Raw genomic sequence first — 22,915 nt, 5'->3', positions numbered from 1 at the left:
CTTTTATCCCTTTTCATTTATTCTTGGGTTGTGTTTTTTTCCAAGACTTTTATAAAATCTTTCTTAATATAGTTTAAGAAAATGAGAGAAATTATTATCCATCTACAAAATTTATCAAGGATGTAAGAAAAAATGTCTCATCTTCAATAAAAGCTAAATCTTATCATTATTACTAAATTTGATTAGTAAACCAGTAAATTTTGCCTTTTAGTGGTTAAGGGTGGCATCATTAGGTATATTATAAATATTGTTAATTACAATTAAACATTATCATTATAGCCAATTGTAAAATGCAAAACATTATTAATACAAATGATTGGTGGATGGTAGAGACTCAATCTCTATGGAATATTTTAACATATTCTTAGTAGTATACACAAATTAAAGGTTGAGATTTATCTCCAAAGTAATTATGTCATTTTTTCTCTTTTAATGTCATATGAACAAGTGACATATGAAGTGGGTTATGGTTTTTTGGTCATGTCATATTGATAAACCATGATATGATATTGTAAAAAAATGTATTTACATATTAAAAATCTCCATGATAAAATAGAAATAAATCTCAATAGATTCCATAATATATATTGACATAGTCAATCAATAATTTCGACTTTGTTTTTTGCACCCTCTTCTCACCAGCCAACATCCTCTGGCAACTTCGAAATTCTCCAGGATAATAGCTATTTGTTCCATTGAGGTCTCCACTCCTTGACTCTATTGTTATCTCCCATCATTTTCCAACCTTCGTAGTGTGACACCCATTCGCCATCATCCATGTATCTACCATGACATGGATCCATCAAAATTAATTTGAAAATTGAATTTAAATTCTCATAACGCAAACCAATTTCATGGTGAGAGTTTTTGTTACGAGAAGACCAGCTTCCATGAAACTTCAATGGCACTCAACACAAATATAAGTTCCCAGAGCAGTGCTGAGGGGGTTTGTCAATGGTTATGGGGTTGATTTGGTTCGATCTGTTAAGAGGAAATCTTAGCGCATGGTAGTACTCTTCAGGTCATTTCCATAGTAAGTCAAACAGAGAACAAACATTACCAAATCGATTTAACATTGTTAGATCTGGGCAAGGAATGGTCACGATCTGTTGTGAAAATAATAATGGAGTTGTTCAAAATTCAAAGTGATTGGAGCCATCGATCTAAGTCCATCAACGGTGGTTGACTTGCGTTGAACCATAGGTAATTTTGAACGCAAGGTGAAATTTATTTGAACCAATTTTAAAATAGTTTTTGAGTCCACCAATGAAAGTGTTATTGGAACCTTGTTGCTAAGAATGATATAGTAATTTGGAGATTTGCTATAGTTAGCAGACAAGAAAAAAAACATATTGTAGTTATGGAAATATGGGGAATTCGGCTACTTTAACCAGGAATAGTAATTTTTCTAAAATATGTGTAAATTTCTTTTAATTATTTTAATATAAAATATGTGTAAATTTTTACGAAGATTTTAGAAAATGTTATTAAATTTTATAATTCAATATTTTTATGATATTTATCATTATCTTTATTTTTTGTTATGGAAATAAAAAATAACATGAACATTTCATTAAGATTGTCTTAGTCTTTTTTGAAATGTAAGCATAACAAAAATTTTGCTCATTAAAAAAGGTTATGTTAAAATAAATTTAGAATTTCTTAAAATTTTCATTAATAAACTATTAAAATTGTTAATTGGTTTCTTTATAATATCGTTATTTTTGTGTTATATTCTTTGTATTTTTAGTTATGTGCATAATTGGTGTGTGTTAGGTGCAATGAGGGCCCCTAACACACACTAATTATGCGTAGAAGGATAAAAATATTTCACATCGAATTCTTTTGGCTTCGACACCCATCTTTCTAGACAATATTTCCAAATGGTTGCGTGAATCTCCATTAAGCAACGACACAATTATGGATCACTTTTACAACCAATTAAAGATACCTCAAAGCTTTCTTGAAATAGTGGAATAAACAAGAATTTGAGGATATTTTTATTGAATAAATATTTCACAACACAAATGGTACATATTCAACAAAGAATAGTTCAAGAGGGAAGAATGGATGAGCTCATCATGTAGGAAACCTAGCTCCAAGTTCAACTAGAAGAAAAATAAATAGCTAAGAGGAAATCCTTTGGAGACAAAAAGTAAAGAGTGCATTTGCTAAATGAGGGGGAGAAGACCAATACATTCTTTCACCACACTATGATATACCATTGAAATCACAATCATATCTTTCCCATAAAAAAATATTTAAGACAATAAATTAGAAGCTCATAAGGATATTGAGAAGGAATTGGTCAAACTTTTCTCACTCCCACCTCTAAGACTAGTGGCCCGGGTGCAGGCGATATAGACAAACGACCAAAACCTGATATAATTTCTTCTAATTCTGGTGGTGTTCTTTCTGCTTCCCGCACTAGAGTATTAGTCATCTATATCTAGATAAACTGTTCATAAATTTCCCTTTTTTTTTCAAAATCACTACGCTTTCCCTCTTAATCACCCCAACCCTTGTTAGCGGGAACAAATTTCACCATAAGGACTCTTTTCCACTATTGGACTATAATTCCATAGGAATTATAAAATACACTATCGGAGGGGTTTTAAATGGAATTAACACAATTGTGTATAAAATACATTATCGGCGGACTTTTACAAAGGAAAGCGTTAACATATAAAATACATTATCGGCACAATTTTTCTAAAGGGAAACGCTAGTACTCAAAGGCACTATCGGCAATCGCTATTGGCAGTTCCACATGGAACGGTATAATAATATAACGCTTCGATAACCCATTGCGATAACACGTGTATTGTCGGAAATCGCAATCAGCAATTCCAATACGCTAAGCTTTCGTTAAAGGCTAGCGATGCGACAAGCCCTGCGGACCCGATATAATATTAAAGCCTCTCGCATAAGGTTTCGAGTCCGAAAGTCACACTTCGGACTTCGGCACTCAAAGGGCTCGTTCCTCCCTGCTTCAACTTGGCAATGCGATAATGGGTGCGCACCCGATAAGGGTGTCAACTATGTTTAATAAGATTTTAGATCCGGAACTCCATTCCAGCTAAGTATTTTCACGGTTTTCTTGTGTACAACACAGTTTTACCTACGACACTCTATAATGCAAATAAAGAAGTCAGGGCTCACCGATGTGAAGGAAACACAATCCAAAGGCTTCAACCGAAGTGTTAATTGAAAAATAAGGCCAAATCACGGATATTAAGACTCAGAAGAAAAACAACAAAGCCAAATACATATACATATACCAGTTAACAAGCAAACACAGTTCTGATGCACATAGAGGCTTTCAAAGGTCACCTCACCTCCGGGATCGACCAATACACAGAGAAAAATCCCTCTTCCTTTGAGAAATATGCGATAAAAGCATGCGGTCCAAATCCTATTACAATAGCATCCAAATTACATTTATACTGGTTCGTATTAACAACCAGATCCTAAAACAGAGGCTTAATTTAATACAACTATCAGTTCAGCGGAACATCCTCCTCGAGAACCTCCACTTTGCTTAACTAATCCTATCTGTTCAGCAAGGTATTCTCCTCGAGAACCTCCACTACAGCTTATCTATTTAACATTTATTACAACATGATTTAGTCCTATATTCTATCACTATGTTAAGCTAGAAAAACATGGAAATTGATGGCTAAAGGATCCCACTCCTTTTCTTGTAGATTTTTTTTGTGTTTTTGGAATAAATTTGAAGATTTTCCCGCCAAGTCTCATGCTCTTGCATCAGAGTCCCGAGGAAAAATTTCTTCATGGGCTCCTATCCATGAGCTCTTCTACAGAATTGCCCAGCTTCTGTAGCATGCTTTCTGTTACCCAAGTAGCTTCAGCAGTTGGCTGATCCTTCCATTTTACTAAATACTGAAAGTACTCCTGTCCTCTGGTCTTCTTGAACACTTTCTTGTCCAAAATCTTTTCTGGTTGTAACTCTTTTTGCTGTAGGTAACTGTTTTACCCAGTCAATCTCTTGTGTCTCTTGATCTTGTGTTGTATCATTTGTAGCTTCACCTTCATACTTGTACAGGTCTGCAACATTGAAAATTGGAGATATTCCAACATCAGGGGGTAATTCAATCTCATATGCATTTGCAGAAAACTTCCTTAATACTCTGCATGGTCCAATTTTCTTGAACTTTAATTTATTATACTCCCTTTTTGGAAATCTTTCCTTTCTGAGGTGTGCTAATACCAAATCTCCAACTTCAAAGTTCACCTCTCTTCTTCTCATGTCTGCTCTAGTCTTGTACTTGATGTTGCTATCCTACAGCTGTTGTTTCACTTGTTCATGTATTGCTTACATTTCTGAAGCAAAATCTTCTCCCTCTGCACTTCTCATCTCATCTTTTCCCAAGTTTCTCAACTCAGATACTCCTCTTGGATGCATTCCATAAACAATATGGAATGGACTTTGTCCTGTACTCCTGTTAGGTGAGTCATTATATGCATATTCAGCTTGTGCCAACACTTGATCCCACTGTTTTGGATGTTCTGCAGTAAGACTTCTCAAAATATTGCCCAAACTCCTGTTCACAACTTCAGTCTGTCCATTAGTTTATGGATGATAGGCAGAACTGAAACTCAGTTTAGTTCCCAATTTCTTCCATAATGTCCTCTAGAAATGTCCAACAAATTTGGAATCTCTGTCTGAGACAATACTCTTAGGCAACCCATGCAATCTTACTATCTCCTTGAAAAACAAATTAGCAATGTGAGTAGCATCACTAGTTTTATAACATGGAATAAAATGTGCCATTTTTGAAAATCTGTCCACTACAACAAAAATTGAATCATTACCCCTTTGAGTCTTTGGTAAGCCCAAAACAAAATCCATACTTACCATATCCAAAGGTCTATCTGGAATTGGTAATGGAACATATAAACTTGTGTTTTGGCTTCTTCCCTTTGCATATTTATAGATTTTACAAGTTCTCACATACTTTTCCACATCAGATCTCATTTTTGGCTAGAAATAAAATCTGTTCAACTGTTCATAAGTCTTCTCTATACCAAAATGTCCTACAAGTCCTCCAATATGTTTCTCTTTGATTAAATTCTCTCTCATAGAACAATTTGGTATGCACAGTTGATTTCTCTTAAACAATAGTCCATCTTATAAGAAATAATCCAACCATTTACTCCTATCCATCAAAACAGGATTCTTACAAGCTTCAAATGCCTCTTTAAAATCTGAATCTGTCTCATATAATTCTTTAAGAAAATCAAAACCTAACACTTGAATTTGACTTTCTTGAAGTAATATATTTCTCCTACTTAAGGCATCTGCAACTTTATTTGATTGGCCATTTATATGTTTCAAGACAAAATGGAAACCTTGAAGATACTCTACCCATTTAGCATGTTTCTGGCTAAGCTTTGGCTGCTGCATGATATACTGTATTGCATGGTTATCTGAATAAAGGATGAATTCCTTTGACATTAGATAATGTATCCACTTCTTCAATGACTGCACAATTGCATATAACTCTTTATCATAAGAAGAATACTTCCTTTTGGACTCATTCAACTTTTCACTAAAATAGGCTATAGGTCCGTCTTCCTGACTTAAAACACCTCCAATAGCTTCTCCACTGGCATCACACTTCACTTGGAAAGGTTTATTAAAATCAGGTAGAACCAAAATAGGCTTTTCAGTGATTTTCTTCTTCAACAGCTGAAAATTCTTTTCTGCTTCAGCAGTCCATCTAAATGGTTGTTTATCCTTCTTTATGGTCTCAATAATAGGTGCATTGATCTTACTAAAATTCTTTATGAATTTTCTATAAAAACTAGCAAGACCATGAAAACTTCTTACCTCAAAAACACTTTTAGGTGAAGGCCACTCCATGATTTCCTTGATCTTTTATGGATCCATCTTTAGCCCTTCAGCAGAGACAAAAAAACTCAAGTACACTAGCTCTTCTTTCATGAATGAACACTTCTTCAAATTCAGCAATAATTTATCTTGTTATAGCCTTTGTAAGACATAATTCAGATGTCTTATATGCTCCTCCTTAGACCTGTTGTAAACTAATATATCGTCCAGATATACTATCAAAAATTTACCAATTAATTCTTTAAGAACTTCATTCATGAGTCTCATAAACGTACTTGGTGCATTTGAAAACCCAAAAGGCATTACTCTCCATTCATACAATCCCTCATTTGTCTTAAAAGAAGTTTTCCACTCATCCCCTTCTCTTATCCTTATCTAATGATACCCACTTTTAAGATCTAGTTTTGAAAAATACTTTTCCCCACTCAAGAAATCCATTAAATCTTCAATTCTAGGTAAAGGAAATCTATACCTGATTGTGATTTTATTGATGGCTCTTGAATCTGTACACATTCTCCAGCCTCCATCTTTCTTTGGACTCAACACTATTGGTACTGCACAAGGACTCAAGCTTTCTTTGATCAGCCCTTTGTCAAGCAGTTCCTGAACCTGCTTCCTAACCTCTTCATTTTCTGTAGGAGTCATTCTGTAAGCTGCTTTGTTAGGTATACTTGCTCCAGGAATCAAATCTATATGATGACTGATTCTTCTAATGGGTGGCAACTCGTTAGGCAAATCATCAACAATGATATCACAATGGTTGTCCAACATTTCCTGAATTTCAATGGGTAAATCAGAAACTTTTGTGGAAGTCATTATTACCTTGGGCTTGCAGATTACAACAAAATTTACCTCATTCTCTTCAATCTGCTGCAAGTATTCCTTTCCTCCCAATAACAAAGTTTTTGGATCAGTCTTCTTTCCTGATGCATCATCTTCTTCCATAGGCATCAGCGTATGATTTATGCCATCTTTACCAAACTTGTAGGTGTTTCTTTTTCCATCATGCATAGCTCCTCTGTCATATTGCCAAGGTCTTCCAAGCAATATGTGACACACATCCATTGGCATCACATCATATACAATTTTGTCCTTATATTTGCCCAACTGCAATTCTACTTCACATTGTTCATTTACTAACAGCTGATGTCCCTTTTGTAACCATGACACCTTGTAAGGTGTTGGATGTTTCTTTGTCTTCAGCGTCAATTTCTCCACCACCTCTGTAGAGAAAAAATTATCAGTGATGCACTATCAATGATCGTCTGACAGCATTTTCCTTGAACCTTACACATTGTTCTAAACAAGGTCTTTCTTTGTGATGGTTCAGCTATCTCCTTTGCTGGCTTGAGCAAAACTTTATTGATTACCAAAGATTCTCCTCTCTCTGGTATATTTTCTTCTTCTGCCACTACTGTTGTTGGTGCTTCTCCCACAACTTGAGAAACAATTGCATTCCTCTGGCTTGTTCCTACATTCTCTGGGCACTCAAAAGCTCTGTGTCCTAGTTTGTTACATCTGTAACATCTTACTTCTTTTCCTCTTCTTCTTCCTCCTCTTCCTCTAGAAAAATTCCCTTTGCCACTTGCATCACCATTCTAGGTTGAACTATTTCTAGCTCCATCTTTAGGTGTTGTAGATCTTCCTCTACCACCTTGATTTCCCCTTCCTCGGAAAGTACCTCTCCCTCTAGCAGACTGCTTCCTTACGAGTTTTTCTTCAGCTTTCAGTACCATCTGATAAGCTTCCTCTACTGTTTTAGGAGACAATATACTTATTTCATCTTGAATGTCCATCCTAAGGCCATTCACATATCTAGCCACCTTCTCATCTGTATCTTGAGTTTGTCTAGCTCTTATGCTCACCTTATAGAATTCCTCTATGTATTCTTTTACTGTCATAGACCTCTGTCTAAGATTTCGCATCTGTCTGAACAAGGTTTGCTGATAATTACTTGGTAGAAAATTACCTCTTAGCTTTGCTACCATCCTGCTCCAATTTTTGATAGGTTTCTTGTCAAGTCTCTTTCTTTCTGTGTGCACATCATCCCACCAAAGCGTTGCATGGGCTTTTAGCTTAGTGACAACAAACTTTACTTTCTTCTTATATTATGTTTCTTCATAGTCAAAGAATTTCTCCATGCCATTAATCCAGTCTCTCAATTCTTCTGGATTTAGTCCTCCTTCATATATTGAAACCTTAATCTTTGGCCTAGTTGTGGATCTCAACACTAACTGGAAGAATCTCATCTCAGGAGTAACTGCTACAGCTTCCTCCTCTCCTTCAACTTCAACCTTAGGCTCACTAACATCCCCATAATCTATATTTCTCCCTGCTGCTAATGCCTCTAATCTTGCTTGCATCTGTCGCACAGCTTCCATCACTTCAGCATTTGCAACAGGCCGTCCTCTTCTACCACGCCCTCGTCTAACTCTAAAAGCCATATTAACTTTCCTTCTTCTGCTTCTAAGATTCAATTCAGTGTCAAAAGGTTGCTTTGATACCACTAATGGTGGCCTGGGTGCAGGCGATGTAGACAAACGGCCAAAACCTAATACAATTTCTTCTAATTCTGGTGGTGTTCCTTCTGCTTCCCGTATTAGAGTATTAGTCATCTATCTCTAGATAGACTGTTCATAAATTTCCCTTTTTTTTCAAAATCACTACGCTTTCCCTCTTAATCACCCCAACCATTATTAGCGGGTACAAATTTCACCATAAGGCCTCTTTTCCACTATCGGACTATAATTCCATAGGAATTATAAAATACACTATCAGAGGGGTTTTAAATGGAATTAACACGATTGTGTATAAAATACACTATCGACGGACTTTTACAAAGGAAAGCGTTAACATATAAAATACATTATCGGCACAGTTTTTCTAAAGGGACACGCTAGTACTCAAAGGCACTATCGGCGATCGCTATCGGCAGTTCCACATGGAACAGTATAATAATATAACGCTCCGATAACCCGATGTGATAACACGTGTATTGTCGGAAATCGCAATCGGCGATTCCGATACGCTAAGCTTTTCTCGTTAAAGGCTAGTGATGCGACAAGCCCTTTGGACCCGATATAATATTAAAGCCTCTCGCATAAGGTTTCGGGTCCGAAAGTCGCACTTCGGACTTCGGCACTTCAAAGGGCTCGTTCCTCCCCGCTTCAACTTGGCGATGTGATAATGGGTGTGGACCCTATAAGGGTATCGACTATGTTTAATAATATTTTAGGTCCAAAACTCCATTCTAGCTAAGTCTTTTCACGGTTTTCCTGTGTAAAATAGAGTTTTGCATGCGGCACTCTATAATGCAAATAAAGAGGCCGGGGTTCATCGATATGAAGGAAACACAGTCCAAAGGCTTCAACCAAAGTGTTAATTGAAAAATAAGGCCAAATCACTGATATCAAGACTCAAAAGAGAAACAACAAAGCCAAATACATATACATATACCAGTTAATAGGGAAACAGAGTTCTGATGCACAGAAAGGCTTTCGGAGGTCACCTCATCTCCGGGATCGACCAATACACAGAGAAAAATCCCTCTTCCTTTGAGAAATATGTGATAAAATAATGCGGTCCAAATCCTATTACAGTAGCATCCAATTACATTTATACTGGTTCGTATTAACAACCAGTTCCTAAAACAAAGGCCTAACTTAATACAACTATCAGTTCAGCAAAACATCCTCCTGAGAACCTCCAGTTTGCTTAACTAATCTTATATGTTTAGCGAGGTATTCTCCTCGAGAACCTCCACTACAGCTTATCTATTTAACATTTATTACAACATGATTAGTCCTATATTCTATCACTATGTTAAGCTAGAAAAACATGGAAATTGATGGCTAAAGGATCCCACTCCTTTGCTTGTAGATTTTATTGTGTTTTTGGAATAAATTTGAATATTTTCCCTCCAAGTCTCATGCTCCTGCATCAAAGAGGGATCATTTCCTAACCTTTTATAAATTCACTTTGCACATCCCCTCCTTGGTCTCTAACTATCAAAATGAATCACTTAGAGAAATAACCTTAGCCAAAGTAGAACAAGTGGTAATGGAAATGCTAAGAGAGAAATACCTCACTTGGATAGCTTTACCATTGACTTCTTCCAAGCACGTTGGTCCCTAGGAATGGGTTCTAGGGAGATGAAGAGATATAGAAAAGGTTTTAGTTTGTTGCCAAAAAATGTAACAATGGTTTTGTAGATCAGATAACAAAAGGTAATGGGTTGCAATTTGTTTGAGTCTTCAGCTCTTTCCTCATTAAGGATGCGTGTTTAAAAAGTAATGTCAAGAGTCTGGAGAATATAATATGTTTGCCAAGAATTATTAACGAACTTCCAAACATCCCAACAAGCTTAATTTATAATAAAAAATAAAAAAATATTTTAGTTTTAAACTAATTTTTCTTTTCATAATTTTAAACATTTAAAACTCCTCAACATTCTGTATATTTAAAATGAACATGGATTTAAATTATTAGTTTTAATGTAGATAACTAAATTCAAATTTCATAAAGTGTTTTGCCATTTAAATAAACTCCATCTAGTGTGCAAAAGAGGATAAAGAATTGTTTTAAGTATGATTTTTGTAATGAGGTGATGAGTAGTATGTATGGGAAGGGTGACAAGAAAGGCAAGGGAATTTTAAAAAGATAAAAGTGGAAGATAGATCAATATAGTAAGATGGTTTAGATTCAAAATTTAATAATGAGATTTGAAATTATTATAATAAGGTTTATTACGTTATTTTATGGTAATTGAGTATGAATATGGAAGATAATAATTATGTTTATCAATTATTTGAAATCTATTTATTAAAGACAAAATTAAATTTTAACTTATTTAAATTATTACAATTAGAAATATAGCTGAAAAGAAAAATATAAAACATAGAGTTTTTATATTAAAATATATAGAATGTTATGAGTTAGATTTAAAACTAGAGTAGAGAGTTCAAAAAAATAGTCATGCATAATAGATTTTTTGTATCATTGTAGAATCATGTTAAAGAATTAACATCGAAATTTCATGTTAAACATGTTTTATAAATTTATTATAATGTTGAAGTAATGAGATTGAGCATAATATTATACCATTAAATATATGGTATGATTTTATATATTAGTTTCTCATATTTTCTAAATGTTTAGGATTATTAGTGCATTTTTATTTTAACAATATTTTTATATAGTGATACTTAATTTTAATTAAATGTAGATGAATGGTAGACAATTAGCTTGGATTTATCATTCTTTTTTTTATTGTGCCTTTGTTTTACACATATTATTTTAGCAAATTTCACCTATATACATAAATGAATTAAGAAAAATTAAGAACATAGATAATATCTTCAGACAATGCATGTTGTTGCTTATGATTAAGCAATTTAATGTTGATATCTTAACATCATCATGCCTATGGCAACTACTTTATAAGATAATAGCACAAACATATAGTCCATGTCGGATTTGTCTATAAGTATAATGTATGAAGTTGAGTAGAATCTACATAGTTTTAGATTGAGTGAGATATTGATATTTTTTTCTTCTAATGTAGGAAAAATCCTACAATATTCAAGGCTACTGGCATAGCCTTTAATAATACAATCTTGAGAATTTGATGTGCAACTACATCATTATTTATAGACATAATTTGGCCATCTAAAATAATCAGTTGGTGATTTGTAAGGGGGTAAAGTTATACTCTTGCAAGATATCTCTAGGACTTGGGTTGTTAACATGTTAACATGTTTCCTTATGTCCAAAGAAAATCAATTCTTAGCCTACCAAAAGTAATTTAAGGTCATACTCTAAGAACAAGTGACAATTCTATGTTAGAAAACACTTACAAGAAAGCCAATGTCCCATAATATCATGATTGAGGTCATACGCTTACAAGTAACGTCTAGTTCAATGTCATACATGAAACTAAATACTACCCCAATTACACTTTAATATCTTACTCATGAAGTATATGGCGTTGAAAATCTATCATTAACATAAAGACCCTACCAACTCCCCCAAAAATCTCTCTAAGGAACTATTTAATAATATTTTATTTACATTTTTTTTGTTGTTGATCATTTAATTAATATATTAACTAATATACTTTAAAAAGTACATTATTCCTTAGGTATATGTGAAGGAATTGAAAATTTTGTTTTCTTTGATTTCTGATAATAATAAATTTGATCATAACCTTAGTATATCGATTGTGATCTACATATAAACATAGGAAGATAATAAAAAGTGTGTTTCTTTTTTTTAATATTTCCACATTTCATGTGCAAAATGCATAATATAGAGAGTCTAGTCTTTCTTTCTCCCCGTGAAAATGTATTGTTGCATTTGGTGCAAAGTGCATAAGTGAGATTTCAAGTTGTTTTTCCTTTAACTAAATTTCCATTTGGCATTATGCATGTAGAATGAGGATTGTAGAGAGTCTTGTTGTTTTTTCTTCCCATGGCCAAGTTCTAACATTTTTGGGTAGCCAAGTCTAGTGTTGATTGTGAAATAAAGTTTCTAAACTATTTTTTTTAATTGCATCTCCACATATTTACATTCTACATATAATAGAAAATGTAATATTTTTACTATTTCTCCTCATATTGTTCCCTCTTTCTTGACATCACCTCTTAATAACCATAAACCATGTAATAAACTCCCTATCAACTTTTTCCAAAAAATAATAATTTATTTTAAAATTTAAAATTTATTTTTTTAATAGAAAAATATATATATTAAACATCTTATAACACATCAATTAGCATTCCCAAAATAAAAAATTATATATCTAAATATCAAACACATTTTAGTAGTAAAATAAATCTAATGTGACACTTAAATGTGTGTTATATGGATATCATCCACATATACCCTTTGAACTTACATAAACTAAATAATAATGTTTCTCTGGACCTAAAAAGCACAATATTTAGGCCGATAGGCCTTCCTTTGAAAGGGACTTTCGTCGTCCCTTTGTTCCTCATGCTGACACGTGGCGTCGGAAGCACAACCGGGAGTTCTGCAATCTCGTCTTGACACGTGGTTTCTGCAGCCGATTTTACAGTGAGTTGTTACCCATTTTACGCCGGAGTTCCAGGATTATTGTTTCGCAAGATTCAGCCATGTGGATCTGGCTACAGATTTCCTCATCTCCAAGGCTGCCAGAACTCAAATCTGATCGCACACGACTCTCTCCTTTGGTCATTTTAGTCATTTGTTCTTTATCAGGCACCGAAATTGTTCATCAATAGCAGCTTCATGCAGGAGCTCTTCACATTTTGAAGTGAATCATTATTTTTTTCAGTAATGGCAGCTTAAACCCAGCTCTATTCGTCGCCAGCAGCTCATACGAGAATGCCCCATACTGTCCAACATAGAGCCCAAGCAAATCAAAGTTTGGTTTCAAAACCGCAGGTTAGTTAGCCAGCCAGCCATGCTCTTACTGCTTTGTATGTGTTAGCCTTAGCCCTCCTTATATGGCTAAAAATACCTATGTTGCCATTTTTGGGTGTTGCTGCAGGTGTAGGGAGAAGCAGCGCAAGGAAGCTTCTCGTCTCCAGGCTGTGAACAGAAAGCTTTCTGCCATGAACAAGCTATTAATGGAGGAGAATGACCGCTTGCAGAAACAAGTCTCGCAGTTGGTCTACGAGAATGGATATTTCAGGCAGCAGTTGCAGAATGTAACAGTTCTTTCAAGTCCTTGTTTTGTTTTTGAGGTTTCACAGAAGGTTTTTGTTGGATTACATGCTTCTGGATACTAAGTTTGAGATTTTTTTTGTTGGGTGGGGGTTATTGCAGGCCTCCATAGCTACTACAGACACTAGCTGTGAGTCTGTGGTTACAAGTGTTAAACATCAACAGCAAAATCACCTGACGCCCCGGGATTCCCCCCAGGGATGCCAGCCCTGCTGGGTATGTTAAATGCCTTTACACCAAAAAATGCATTTATTTTCAGAGTTGGGTTTTGATTTTTTTCTGCACCAACGGGCCTTTTTGTATGTTTTGTGGCTTGGTTATAAGTTTTATTTTCGTTTTGATGTATTCATTAGATCTGTTCTATGTAGGGTATTGTATATGTAATGGCTTGATTCATTTGTTATGAGTTAGGATCAGTGATTTGAAAACCTACAGGAACCCAAACAATTGTGGCTGCCTAATGGTCTCGATAGTAGTCTCCTTCTTCTCTATTTCTCTGATAAGTCAAGTGATATATATTAATCTCTCTATGTTGAGAGGAAAGGGTTAAAGGATTTTTCAAGCATATTTTGAGATCACAATTGTAACTACCCTGCAAACTTTTACCCATCTCTCGTATGTAAATAACTTCGAACATAAAGAGTTATTGGATTTTGCAATCCACACCTTGATCTGGAACTGGTAAGGCTTTCCGGAATGAAAAGGGCATGTAGTTCAGTGACAGAGCAGCAGGGGACAGTTCCTGAGTTCGACCTCCAACCTACCCATTTTTTCTTGAGTAGACAACGGTGAGAATGTGAGGGCATAAGCATGGAGATGTGTTATAGACCTGAACTTCACCAGCTCAAAACTAATACAAAATTTTTGCTTAGGAGATGGGACTTTGTTTCAAACTTGTAACGGGTGCTGATATTTTTTCTATGCATATACTACTTCAGTTTGTTATGCAGTTAGGAATTGATTGTTAACCTAAATGATTTTCTTTGGAGGATCAGCCAACCCAACGTTTCTAGCAAGTTGAAAAAAGGACTCCAGCAGAGCCTTCAATGCTTCAGTTCAGAAACATATCTAAGTTAGGGCTTCATTCTCTTTTTTGCATAAATAGTGGTTTTTGTAAATTATATTTCAGATGTTTAATCAACAAAGTTTCTCTCAGATATCTCTTCCTCCATTAGAATCGGATTTGCAGGTGCAATCTACTTGGTTGTGACTTGTGAGAGTGTTCCCAATACTTATTTTATGCTTTTAGCTCTTACTTTTGATATTTTGAGCTTCATGTCTATTATATTTCTGCTTTTACTTTTAGGTCAAATCAGTATTGAAGTATCGGTTCGCCATTTGCTTTCAGGTACATTACAGTCCTAACAACAAACCACTGGTAGCAGAGAAATTACACAAGGTTTATCCAGGCCTTCTATGTCTGCCATACTTCTAAAGCATACATAAACAACATTACTCTTTTCACATAGCAAAAAAGCTAAAGAAATCTGATAAACCTTTTCGGCCAGTACCAGCACACAGGATCTCACAAGACCAGAGGTTTTGGGAAGATTCTGTCGTCACCTGGAATAATCAATATCCAAGCTCTCTCAAGGAAAAATCTTTCATTTCCAAATTATGGAATCTGATTCCAAAGTTTGTCACTTGGAAAATTTGGAATAAGATCATCTTCCATTAAGGCAAGGGAAGCCATGAAAGCAACGGTGTTCATTAGTGAAAAAATTAGGGCCTGCTACAAAAGATCAAAATGAGGCAATCAATTATACAGACAAGTAATTGCAATGGGTGAAAGGTTGGGGTCTTGAAGAGTGGACTCAATTTTCAGACTCCCCACCTGAGATTCTTTCCCCAGTTCAGCCCACTCTCTCATGTATATGGTAATATATTCTTCCTTGATGGGAGAGCAAAATGAAACCCAGGCAGAGCATGGGGAGGGTGCTCAAAGGACCCATGAGAAAAGACAAGACTAAAATTTGCTCAAGCATGAGCATGTGACCAAACCACAAATAATATTGCAGGACACATTTTATGCAAAGGCCTAAAACTGACATCCAAATTAGAGATTTGAGACATCAAAATTGCAGAGGACTCCAAAATTATCATTGACATTATGAATGGGGTGGCCTTCCCCACTAGCATTAACTTGTCAAGAATTATTACTGAAGATAAATCATTGACCTCAAACTTAAAACAATAAGTTTTATGCAAGTCTATATAACTTTTAACTCATAAACCAATGCACTTACTTATAAGGGGGCTGATCTCAGCACAAGAGATTCAGATGAACAAATCATCTTGCAGTAATACTCTCAGCATTAAGTAATATCTGGCACAATCTAAGCAAGATCATTCTCCCCCAATGCTCCTAGTAGTTTTCCTTGTTAGCTTTTGATTTTTTGTGCTCACATCAGGTGTTAGTGACACAGTCCCATACTTCATCACTGAAAACTCCTGATTACCATTGATTTCGTTATGCTGCCACTGTTAGAACTCCAAGACCTCAACCAAAGGGTACGCTGTGAAGTCCATCTACAATATAACTCTAATGGCATTTTCAGAAGTACCAAACTAGCTGATTTTTCCAAAAAGAATCTCTCTCACCACGCAGATCAAGGAACTCACAAAGAAACTCTGTGACTACAAACATTGGTTGTCAGCAGCAGAGGCTCAATCTGTGGGCCTTGTAACAGGGCAACAGGTGACTAATGAAGAGGAGTACTATAACAATGCCTACCTTAGGTCTTGTGAAACATGTGGCAGTTCTGCAGCACTCATCGAAGAATGAACTCTAAATCATGACATTGGTGGAACGTCAAAGGGGAGAAACGGTATTCGTTATGGACAATTAGGGCATGGATAGCTGAGAAAACAATAATTGAACAAAAACAACCTTCCCAGTACTTAGCCTTCAACAATCCCAACATGCAACCTTCGATCCACAGACTCCAATTCATGCAGACTCTTTTCACTTTGTTATTTCTTAATGTGTGGCTGGGTTGTACAATTTTGTTCTTATGGGATATACAACACAGGAGTTGCCAACACTATGGTCACCTTTAAAGTCATTTTCAGTTGTAAAGCATACAACCTTTTGTAACCATGCCAAGTTAAGTAAATACATCAGCATTGCAACAACTTACCATGGTACAGTGAGGAAAAAGCTAAAGCAAATTAGAGGTTGAGGAAGTAAAATAGAAAAAGGAAATTAAATCAAAATGCTTTGAAAAGATCAGCTCTGATTGCCCCACAATTATGGCTGCTTTGATTTCCACACAGTTATGGCCACAGGCCATGTGACATTCTTGTGAGATGAATGAAATTTATCTTGTGTTGTTGAAAAAATGACAACTTGTACAAACTGCAAGTAACCATGAACTAGTCTGAAGGACAACACATAAATTTTCAGTAAATTATGGAATGATTTCAATTAAACGTTTTCAGTATTTCTTGTAATGCATTGGTCTCAGATACAATTGAGAGTCTGAGACATTATCAGAACGTTACCTCCTACAGTTTTGCAGATTGTATTTGCATTGATCTATCTGTTATATCTATCTCAATCTCATTATTCTACTTGGGAGTCGAAACAAAAAACAGCAACCGAAAATAGCATATGAAATACTGGTGGAAATGTCCAAGACTGAATTTAACAAGAACATACCATGGCCTTCAACTTTAAGGCAAATGTCATGGGATCATAATGATGAGCTCTCATTTCAACAACTAGATCATTGAACGACTCTGGAACTACCATTCCTTCCGGAAGCGCTTTACTTTATTGTTTACTTGGAGGAGAACACCAAAAATCTCTTTAGCCATTCTCTGCACCATACATGTGCCATCTTCAAATGTCAATGAATTGAAAACACCAATGAGTAATAGAAGCCATTACATAATGGGCGAACATATACAATTATGCCCTTCTACAGAACCATAACCACAATGTGAAAACAATATCACATGAGTTGGACTCAGCAACAATTTGCACGGACAACAGGAAAGCTCAAACGGGAGACTCGACCCAGCAACTCAGCTAGATTTTATCTAGCACTTTATTATTATTATTATTCTATGGTAATTTTGAATCTATTCTTAAAACTGCGTAGTGGCAATTCTGTAGATAACTTTTCAAGCAATAATTGTAATAAGTGGATTCGAGTTACTGGATTTATGAGTGTGTATGTTAGGGTACAATTCAAATTCAAAATAGTAAAAATTAGCAATTGTTTTTAAAAGTGTAAAGATACATTGAAGGTGTGGAAGATTTGTCTTATAGTTATGCATATAACATTTTAAATGAATTATCTTCAAAATATGTGAATTCTTGTTAAGATTTGGGAAGATTTGTCTTATAGTTATGCATACAACATCCTAAATAAATTATCACCAAAATATGTGAATTGTGGTAATCCATTAATATATTCGTTCCTATTAATTGCATGTGGACTACTAAGATAAAAATGTTGCATGTGGACTACTAAGATAAAAATGTGAAAATCCTGATTTTTAAGATATATATACTTGTAATACAAGTTTAGAACCACCACTTCAAATCTCATTTCTAATGGGCGTGTATGTTAGGGTATAATTCAAATTCAAAATAGTAAAAATTAGTAATTGTTTTTAAAAGTGTAAAGATACATTGAAGGTGTGGAAGATTTGGGAAGATTTGTCTTATAGTTATGCATATAACATTTTAAATGAATTATCATCAAAATATGTGAATTCTTGTCAAGATTTGGGAAGATTTGTCTTATAGTTATGCATACAACATCCTAAATAAATTATCACCAAAATATGTGAATTGTGGTAATCCATTAATATATTTGTTCCTATTAATTGCATGTGCATTACTAAGATAAAAATGTGAAAATCCTGATTTTTAAGATATATATATACTTGTAATCTATACAAGTTTAGAACCACCACTTCAAATCTCATTTCCAACCTGTCCGATAAAGCTTATAATATTTCAGGGATCCACAATAAATAAACAAAGTAACATTATAATTTATGCTGCAAATATACAGGTAATTTATACTAAGACATCATATGTAAAATCACTTGATAGATAGACTGGAACAAAACTATAAATATCCTGAGCAGAAGCATTGAATAGATTTTAAATATCTTGAGCACAAGCATTGGATAGCTTTTGAAAAATATGGCTGCAACAAAACTATAAATATCCTAAGTAGAAGCATTGAATAGCTTTTAAATATCTTGAGCACAAGCATTGAATAACTTTTGAAATATAATTAGTGTACCAAAAGATTGGAAAGCAATCTAGAATGGAATTGGAAAGCAATATAGGATGTAGTTCATTTCAATTAGACAACAATGGAGTTTCAAGGTGTGTAAACATAGATAACAACGAAGTTTCAAGGTGTATAAATTTTTATAATGAACAACATTTCTAAAAACAAGTGTGAACTTTTATAATGAATAGCATTTCTAAAAACAGCTATTGCAATCGCTATAATATAAGAGTTTTTAAAGTTTTAATTTTTTTTTTTTAAATTAGTAATTATGATATATATAATTGAAAATAAGTAAGCAATAATTTTAACTATATCAATAACGATGATATATTATAGTTTTGTGATGGAGGAGTTTAACTATATCAATAATAATGATATATTATAGTTTTGTGATGGAGGAGTTTGATGAGGAGAAACTGCAATCAAGATATACATTTAAAAGCAATTATAAATCAATTTTAATCAATTTAAAAAAAATATTAATTAATAATATAATAATATGATCTAATTATTTTAATTGAATTTAAATGGTGATTTTTAACATTCTCTATTTTTAATATTTTGTTATAAGTATATAAATTATTGTTTATATATATATAATAAACAACTTATTACATATAATAAACATTCATAAAATTAAAATATCATTTTTTACAATATCTGTATAAGATTTAAATTTGCCAATATATATGGTATAGGGCATACATATTGTATCATTTTTTCAAATTCTATATTATTTTTCTAATTTAAAAAATCTATCGGCCTCTCTTTGCACCTTTTGGAGCAATTGCTAGTATTTAACTATATAAGAAGTGAATTGGTATTGGTGTGGATTTTACAAACATGTTTTTTTTTTGTCATTAAAGAAATGGGGATTTTACGAACATGTTTTTTTGTCATTAAAAAAATTTCATTTCTTTATTGTGAATACCTTAATATTCCAAATTTATATGTTCAATGGGCCCTTTAAGGGACACATATTTTTATTTTAAAATTAAATGAATATAATGATGTCAACACACTAAAATGGGTAGTAGTGTTATTATTGGTTTTATTTTTAGTTTTTATAATATTATAGTGAAAGTGGAATAATATTAGGAAGGGTTTTTAATTATAAGGGTTATTAAATTGAATTTTTATCATTATATAATTATTGGAATTTGGAATGTATGATTGAATTTTTAATGAATAGAGTTCATTAATACTTGATTGATGCAATTTTTCTAAGGTAAATTCTAAAATATACTAGAGTTGTTTATAGATAAAGAATCTATTATAATTTGGAAGTTTATGATGAGATGTGATCATTCATGTATTTGTCGAATATACAAATTAATTTGTAGTAGAATTTTCTTTAGATATTGATGTGTTTAGTTCTAGACAAAAGAGGATACTAGTTCATTTCATCTAGATAAAAAGATATTAAAATTTTAGTGAAGATAAATGGGACAAATGAAAGTACATATCACACGGACACCATATAAACTTAAGTCATATTGAGCCACTTTTAGTTTATCTTGATTCTTTCTTAGGTGCATAAAATCCAAATAGATTGACATGAGGTCCTTCTTGGATCACTATGAAAAATATCAAAGAGAGAATTAACGTGCAAAGATATATCCAAAATAGATTTTTTTGGAATTAGATTAATTAACAAAACATCCACAATTTTTTATTTATTAATATAAGCAAAATATTTAAGAGTTTTCACTACTTTTTCCTTTTGAGAATTATTATTTGTTAAATATGTTCCATTTATGTTGTAAAATTTTTCTTCAATAAAATATCTCCAATACCACTATTTCAAGAAAGATTTGAGGTATCTTAATTGGTTGTAAAAGTGATGCATAATGCTTATTGGGGATTCGTGCAACCATTTGGAAACATTGTCCTCGAAGAATTGTTGTTGGAGCCAAGAGAATTTAATGTAAAATATTATTACCCTTCTATGGATAATTAGTGTCTGTTAGAGGGCAGTGATTGCACCTAACACAAACCAAATATGCATAGAACTAATTGTACAAATAATATTACACATAGCTAACAATATTATGAAGAGATCAATTAATAATTTTAATAGTTTATTAATAATATTTTTTTTTTAATTTCTAAATTTATTTTAACACATTTTTTTAATGAATAAAACTTGTATTATGCTTAAATTTTAAAAAAAAGGCTAAAAAAATCTTAATGAAATTTTCATGTAATTTTTTTTTTCAATAGTAAAAAATAACAATAATGATAAATATCATAAAATGTTAAATTATAAAATATAATAATATTTTCTAAAATATTCATAAAAAATTATATATATTTTATATTAAAAAAAAATTTCTACTTCTATTATAAAAAGTTTTTATAAATATTAATTTTCATACACAATACTTTGTTTTGACAAAAAAAAAAAAAAAGTTAAAACAAACTACAGAGAAATTGCCCCCAAAATACAAGAGAGTTTTCACAACTTGGTAGTCGCAACATTATTTCAACAACTAATAGCAAAGTTGCTACAAAGTACAAGAGATTGCTACAAAGTACAAGAGAGTTATTAAAACTATAACAAGGACTAGTTGTACTAAGATCTTATGATTTTAGCAAGAGCAGACTCACGTGCTGCCAAGACGGGATTGGGGAATCAGCCCCTTTAGCTTCCACCACAGCAGGTCAGTGTACTCAATGAGATTTGAACTTGGGTCTCCAAGGCTTCGCCCAAATAGACTTACCATCAAACCACACATCAATGTACTAATTGCAACATAATTTCAAGAACGAACCATTATAGTTGTGTTAGGAAAACTTTCTAAACAACAATATAGCTGGTCCTCCAACAACCTTGTTACATTACATAGTCGCTCAAACTCTATGAACAACAATATTCACATTGAAACCAAGGTTTTATAAAAATATTGGATGTCTGCACTTTTAGAAAACTCACTATTTCTGGTTAAAGTAGCAAAACTCCCCCTATTGCAATAACTACCATATGTTTCAAACTTGTCTGTTAACTATAACAAATCCCCAAATTAGTATATCAAACTTAACAACGCAAGGTTCCAATAACACATTCATTGGTGGAACAAAAAACAATTTTAAAACTTGTTCAAATAAATTTCACCTTGCATTCAAATTTACCTATGGTTCAACGCAAGTCAGCCACCGTTGATGGACTCAGATCGATGGTTCCAATTGTTTTTACTTTTCAACAATAGATCATTTATTCTGTTCACAATAGATCATGATCGTTCCTTGCCTAGATCTAACGATGCTGAATCGATCTGGCAGTGCTTGTTCTCTGTTTGACTTACTATGGAAACGACCTGAAGATTAATAGCATGCTCTAAGATTTCCTCTCAGCAGATCGAACCAAATGAACCCCATAACCATGGACAAACCCCCTCAGTGCTGATTTGGTAAGTTATCTTTGTGTTGACCCGGAATTTGATTTGCTTGCTTCAGGGATCTGCTCAGCTTTTCCTACCTGACAAGGACAAACATCTGTACTTGTAAAATTATGTTTCAACAATTATGTTTTTGTTGAAATTATTATGCCAATAGGCATGTTTATTTTGAATAGTGCTTTTAAAATTTTCATTTAATTATCATTAATTACTAGGTGAATGTTAGAGATTTAACTTCTACAAAATATTCTAGAATATTCTTAGTAGTATACACAAATGGGTGGTTGAGATTTATCTCCATAGTAGTTATACCCTTTTAATTACATTGATTAATTAAAAAATATGTCATATCAATAAATGTCATATGAAGGGAGTTATGGTTTTTTGGGCACGTGTCATTGATAAGCCGCAATATTGGCCCATAGTATTGTAACAAATCATATTCACACATTAAGAATCTCCAAAATAAAACAGAGATGAATCTCCATGGTTAAGAATATAGTTCCATATTTTTAAATGTATATTTGTTTAACTTATGTATTAATTCTTTTCCTAATTAATTGTTATTATTATTATTCAAAATAAAGTCATATTTAGTTAGGTTTTTTTATATTTTTAATTTTATTTTAGATGTATCATGAAGTAAGTGTTTTGATGTTTATTTTCGATAATGC

General features: G+C 33.2%; 1 protein-coding gene across 1 annotated transcript; it reads left to right on the top strand.

Annotated features, from left to right (window-relative positions):
• Nucleotides 1-12,956: 12,956 nt before the first annotated feature.
• LOC149219900 (homeobox-leucine zipper protein HOX32-like) lies at nt 12,957-17,646 on the top strand. The gene is made up of 4 exons (XM_089384539.1): nt 12,957-13,300; nt 13,407-13,566; nt 13,685-13,798; nt 14,931-17,646. Exons 2-4 carry the CDS (start codon nt 13,471-13,473, stop codon nt 15,015-15,017), a joined length of 297 nt encoding a protein of 98 aa, XP_089240665.1. The 5' UTR covers nt 12,957-13,300; nt 13,407-13,470; the 3' UTR covers nt 15,018-17,646.
• The last annotated feature ends 5,269 nt before the right edge of the window (nt 17,647-22,915 follow it).

This window comes from Pinus tabuliformis, chromosome Q, assembly GCF_031772625.1.
Source record: "Pinus tabuliformis cultivar Carrire ecotype Pingquan chromosome Q, CPIR1, whole genome shotgun sequence".
Classification (NCBI taxonomy): Eukaryota; Viridiplantae; Streptophyta; class Pinopsida; order Pinales; family Pinaceae; genus Pinus; species Pinus tabuliformis.
The sequence above is the reverse complement of the archived record's forward strand: the minus strand, read 5'-3'. Positions and strand labels throughout refer to the sequence as shown.

Coding starts and splice junctions, on each gene's coding strand:
- LOC149219900 (XM_089384539.1), top strand. CDS start 13,471: ATGAACAAGCTATTAATGGAGGAGAATGACCGCTTGCAGAAACAAGTC. Junction 13,567..13,684: donor TCAGGCAGCAGTTGCAGAAT/GTAACAGTTCTT, acceptor GGGTTATTGCAG/GCCTCCATAGCTACTACAGA. Junction 13,799..14,930: donor AGGGATGCCAGCCCTGCTGG/GTATGTTAAATG, acceptor ATTTGCTTTCAG/GTACATTACAGTCCTAACAA.